The following is a 5,544-nucleotide window of genomic DNA, read 5'->3' on the forward strand; positions in this document are numbered from 1 at the left end:
ATAATTAACCCTCTTGTATATAAAATTTGGTAATTTCATTTCAGATTATCAAGAGCTAACTAATATTTTCAAAATTTTAATCACCCATATATAGTGGATTCAGTGGAAATAATGTGTGAGAAGGGTATTGTAGCTCTGATACTACAAATCAGTGAGAAATTAAACCATGTTTTAGTGTTTTACAGCAGTCATTTTTCTGGTCTGCCTTTTGCATTTAGATGTTTGGTGTATATTACTTAATCACAGAAGCGATTTAGAAAAATGAAGTTACTAAAAATTAGAAAAAAAACCTTAAATATGCTATTCTGCACACATATTTATTGATTTGGACCTATTCTCACCTAAGAATAAAAATCCTGTCTGGGGTTCGTAAGTCAATATAAGGGCTTTCTCTACATTCCCCACGTAGGAAACAAACATTAAACACATTTTATGGTGCTTATATCTTTATGACTTCTAATGAGATGAGATATGTTAAGAGTATTTTTCCTAGTGGAATATGGACCAGATCTTCTATTTTCCTGAACAGAGAGAAGCAAATTCCTTGCATTTCCTTAAATGACCTGGGCAGTTGCTGCTAAGCTTTCATTATTTCACTTAGTAAAGACCCATGGTTGAGCACGTTAGGAATTACTAAAACAGATTCAATTATTTTCTTTCTTTCCTGTTTCTTTTCCCCGGAAGACTCAGGTACAGAAAAGGCTTGAGGAAACTTAGGGAAGCCAAATTTTCTTTTCTTCACAGATGTCTTTGAGTTTTAGCAATTTGTAAGCCTAGAATGATGAGGGGAAAACTATAATAAAGAAAACAGACTCAAAGAAAATGTCAAAATTAAAATGAACTGTTTAATAAGGGATTTGTTTACATAACTTTCTAAAGATGTCTTCTTTATATATAAATACAAAATTGATGCTAGTAGGTTTTTCCCCCTTTGTGTCTAGAAAATATCTTCAAATACCAATTATAATAACATCCAGCATGCCAAGTCTTTCACAGTCATTATTTCATTTATTCCTCACCCATCTATGAGGCAGGTACTATTATTTTCCCCATTTAACAGATAGGGAGACAGAAATTTACAAGAGATTAAGTGACCTGTCTAAGATCACATTTTAAGTGATAGAATCTGGTTATCTATCTAGATCTATTGGATTCCAGAGCTTGGGCTCTTAATCACTATTGTGATACCATCAAAGAGGCTGATATGTATCTCTGTGAGGGAGATGGTTTGTTTCCTATGCAGAGAATTCTCCCTTCATTATGTGCTGCAGGCTATATAGCTATATCACTTTTCCTACACTCAAGGTTGGAAATGGCATTTGACAAGCTTCTGCAGAGGTTAGAAAGCCTAAGAGGGTGAAGGTTCATGTGATGTGTAGCTTCTGAGATTTCCTGGGCCTGGCTGGCTCCTTCACAGGTGGTACATTTGATAGTTTTTCAAAAAGCTGCCATTGCACTCTCAATGCTGAGACAAAATATGGATACAGTTCATTTTTTAAACTTCATCTGCACTCCTGCATTCTTGATTGAGTTTATTGGGTAAGAGACAGGAATAAACAATATATTATTGGATGGGTGAAAAGGGGAGGGTAGATGTGAGCGATCCTAGGACAAAGGTCTGTGAGTAAAATTCCTTGAATCGATCATTTACCTGGTGCTTTAATCCCTCCACTCTTTTAAATACGAACTGAGGAGACTTGTGCTTCCAGGAGGATGGAGTAGTCATCTTTTTTCCTATTTCTCCCACTAAATACAGCTAAAATCCTGGATATTATTTATAAAACAAACATAAGATTCTGAAAGGCAGAAAGAAGGCAGACTGGCTAGGGACCTCAGGACCAGAAGACAGGGTGGTGAATTCTCTAGATTTTCTTTTTGCCTCATAGATCTGTGACTAGGTACTGGACAAGGTGGCAACCCAGAAATGCCAATGTGCTTAGACATGGCCATGGGCCAGTGGAGAACACATGCGGAGTCTGAACTCCTACTCCCACCCAGTAGCCACAAGGCACCCCACCTGCAGGGTCAGAGGAGGGCACGTAGGGAACAGTAATGAGGTTTCTTCTGGACTTTTACCTCTGTCTGGCAGTGATAAGGCAGATGGAGTCCCAGAAGGAAAGAAGTAGATGTGGTTGAAAGAGTATTTGAAAAAATAATGACTGAAAATTACCTTAATTTGGGAAAAAGACACAAACCTGTAGGTTCAAGCTGAGCAAATCCCAAACAGGATAAACCCAAAGATATTTATGCCAAGACATACCACAGATCACTTTCTGAAAACTAAGAACAGAGAAAAAATACCTTAAAAGCAGCCAGAGAGAAATGACAGGAAATGCACTGATTTTTGGCATTGGAGGAACATGCTGGTTACCAGTGCTTCCCTTGTTGATTTCAGCTATTAATCTTCTTTTTAACCAGACTCAACCAAGCTAACATGTACAGAGCATTTACTAGTTATCTGCAAATTATGCTGGGCACCCAGGGGACATTTGCTAATCCCATTCTTCCTGTAATTGCTCCACAGCGGGTATTATCCCTCAGAGCAAATCAAGGAATTTCAGAATTGGAAAGAACCTCAAAAAAAGGAAATAAAAGGGCAGAAATTTGTAATTTGGGATTTCTGGATGGGCTTCAGTTCTGTGAACTCCCTGAAATTAATCTAAAAAAATGCCAGCATGTATGTGCATTTTTCTAGGGAAAGGACCATGGCTTTCATCAGAGTCTCAAAGGAGCTGGTGGCCGCCAAAACGTTAAGAGCCACCATTAAGAGTTTCTGCTCTTTTCAAGCAAAACTATATAATCCAACCTAGATAGAAAAGAGCTAAAAACAGAGAAGGTATTCCCCATCATATACATCAAAATTCCTGAAAGCCACCTCATAATTCTCTACTTTTAAGGAGAAAATAGGAAAATGGCAGTTTTCTAATTTCTTCTAGGCACTTGTGGAAATACAGGTTTATCAAAGAATGTTTGCCTGTAGTCTTATTTTGAACATTTAAAAAATAGTACCTGTAGGTGACTAAATAACCAATGCACCGTGATTTAAAATGTACTTTAGATTTCCCCTACCCCTGAAGCCATTTTATGAACTGTCATGTGCTACCTGAGCCTCCAGTAAAAACAAAAACAGGCTTTCCTGTTTTTTAAAAAAATGTACTTTAGGTATGATTTCTCCCAATGCCAGTCGAAAAGTTCAGACATACAAGGAAGCAGGAGCAGCCTCTCTACATCAGTACCAATAGGCTGGTATTTTATAAGAGATAGGACAAACTGTCCCGCAATCTGCATTCCTTTTTCCATCTTTCAAAAAAAAGAACATGTAAAAAAGTTCTATTATAAATCAACTAAACTCCAATAAAAATTTTAAAAATTTCTATTGATTACACAATGTATAACAGCCAATTTATCAGAATAAAAAACTGTTAGTGTTTTTTTTGGTGAAAAAACAAGTACAACAAAAACAGATCCGTGTGGTTTCTGTGTCTACAGTGTGGCTGTCCCTCACTCTTTGTACCCTCTACCAAATCCCTCATGAAATCCAGGTCTGCTCACACCTGGAGAAATGCACATTAAGGATTTTAGATTGCTGCTGCCTGTTTTCTGATCAAAATTAAGGCTCTCAATGTTACCTGGAGAGCTAGAGATTGGATAATGCATTATTTTAGGGAAAAAATTGACTACCTGCTTTCATTAAGACCCTATAGTAGTTTGATTTACTCATACAATTCTATGCGGGCTGCATCTACACAATCAAAGGAATCACTGGAGACCCTTGTTAAATATAGAATTCCAGACCCCAACCTACAATTACTACAGTGCAACCAGGAGAGGAACCTGAGAATCTAACAGTTTTTATCAAGTGCTTTGGGTGATCCTTGGGCTCAAACAAGTTAGAGCAATCTTCTTAAACTTGAATGTGCATATAAATTATCCTGGGTTCTTAAAAGCAGATTCTGATCCAATTGGTCTGGGTGGGACCTGAGATTCTGCCAATCTAACAAGTCCTAAGGTGATGCTGCTGGTGTGAGGACACCTTAAGTAGCAAGGTCAGGGAGATTACGCCTCATCTGGCTTGTGTGTAAATCAGTATAGGCCATTACATTTTCCTTCTGCATCTGTGGATTCTCTACCAGTGGCCTCTCCCCTCCCTTGATGCTGCCCATTTCTCATTTTTCACTGATTGTATCTCTACAAGCTAGTGTGATCAGTTAAGGTAAGGCATCCTACTCTTCTCCACTTACTTTATAAAAAGTTCACACAAAGATAAAAACAGTCTGAAATAAACACCACACAGTAACTTACATAATGGGTTTATATTTAATATAGTACTTCTCACCATGGAGATGTTAGCAGTTTATAAAGATTCTTTTGTTTTTGTTAAACATTAAATCTTTTCTCCATTTCAATGTCAATATAAAGTATTTTTTTACATTAAATCTTTTCTCCATTTCAATGTTAGATACATTGAATACATTTTCTAAACTTTTTCCCCCACAAAGAGATAAGTTTTAATTTTTGACCAACTGTATTTAATATCTAGATACAATATTAACTTGGGAGATAACAAAACAAAAATGCATTAAAAATATGGAGAAAAGACTCCTCAGTGATGCAGGAGGCAGTGATTATAACTAAACAGTGGCAATTTCCTAGGATTCTGGGCAAGAGTTTTCTTCTTCTTATTGAGAATTCTGAAACTATGAAATATTATGCAAAGTTCAGCCATCTCACTTCTTTGACCTTCTTTCTAACTAGCAAATGCAAATTACAGACGGCATTTTTCAGTGCATTATTTGTTGTGAAGAAAACGTTTTGTTTTCCATTTAACATAATATATCAATTTGTTCCTATTTATAGGGAAATAACCAACACTCTGAAGCTCCCCTATTTACTGTTTCTTGAGAACTTTCAGACACCAAAACCCAGTTCTGAACCTCAATAGCACAAAGGTTTTCAGGGCAAGGTTTGATTCAGGAGGCCCTTCAAAGTCACATCTGTCCATTTCTCTTTCGTGCATATACCCCCAAACAAGCACAAATGCCTGTAATGCTGAGAACCACACCTAACAAGAGAGCGATTGCATCTCCGGCTTCTACTGCTTCAACAACAGGCAGCACCAGAAGCAATGAAAAGAGGACTAGGAACAATTGTGTTGAAACTGAGATCATGATGTTGAGATCTTGAGGTGACTGGTTCTTAAAGGCTGAAGGTTCCTAGAAATTAAAACATGGAAACAAAAAGGAACCATTAAAAATTCCTACCTTTTCAAATGACAGTATGAATACATGACAAATAACAGTTCATACAACCTTTTAAATCAGAGACTTTATAAACTATATTCAGACCCATCTCCTCATTTTATGGTGGAAGAAACTGAGGGAAGTAAATGGTACTTAAAGATGGTCATTTGAGGCTAATCGCCCCTTCTCATGATAATTCCCCTACTCCAGAGATTTTCCCCACTCTATAACGCCAACACCGTGTGAATCAACAATAGAACAAGAAAAGACAGAAGAGGCACAAGATACTAACTTGGAAACTATC

General features: G+C 37.1%; 1 protein-coding gene across 1 annotated transcript; it reads right to left on the reverse strand.

The window, feature by feature from the left end:
- Nucleotides 1-4,988: 4,988 nt before the first annotated feature.
- SMIM30 (small integral membrane protein 30) lies at nucleotides 4,989-5,168 on the reverse strand (the record flags this gene model as incomplete). The annotated part of the gene is made up of 1 exon (XM_079711753.1): nucleotides 4,989-5,168. The coding sequence occupies one exon, from the start codon at nucleotides 5,166-5,168 to the stop codon at nucleotides 4,989-4,991; it is 180 nt and encodes a 59-aa protein (XP_079567879.1).
- Between the last annotated feature and the right edge of the window lie 376 nt (nucleotides 5,169-5,544).

Source organism: Hyperoodon ampullatus (assembly GCF_949752795.1).
Source record: "Hyperoodon ampullatus genome assembly, chromosome: 9".
NCBI classification, from domain to species: domain Eukaryota; kingdom Metazoa; phylum Chordata; class Mammalia; order Artiodactyla; family Ziphiidae; genus Hyperoodon; species Hyperoodon ampullatus.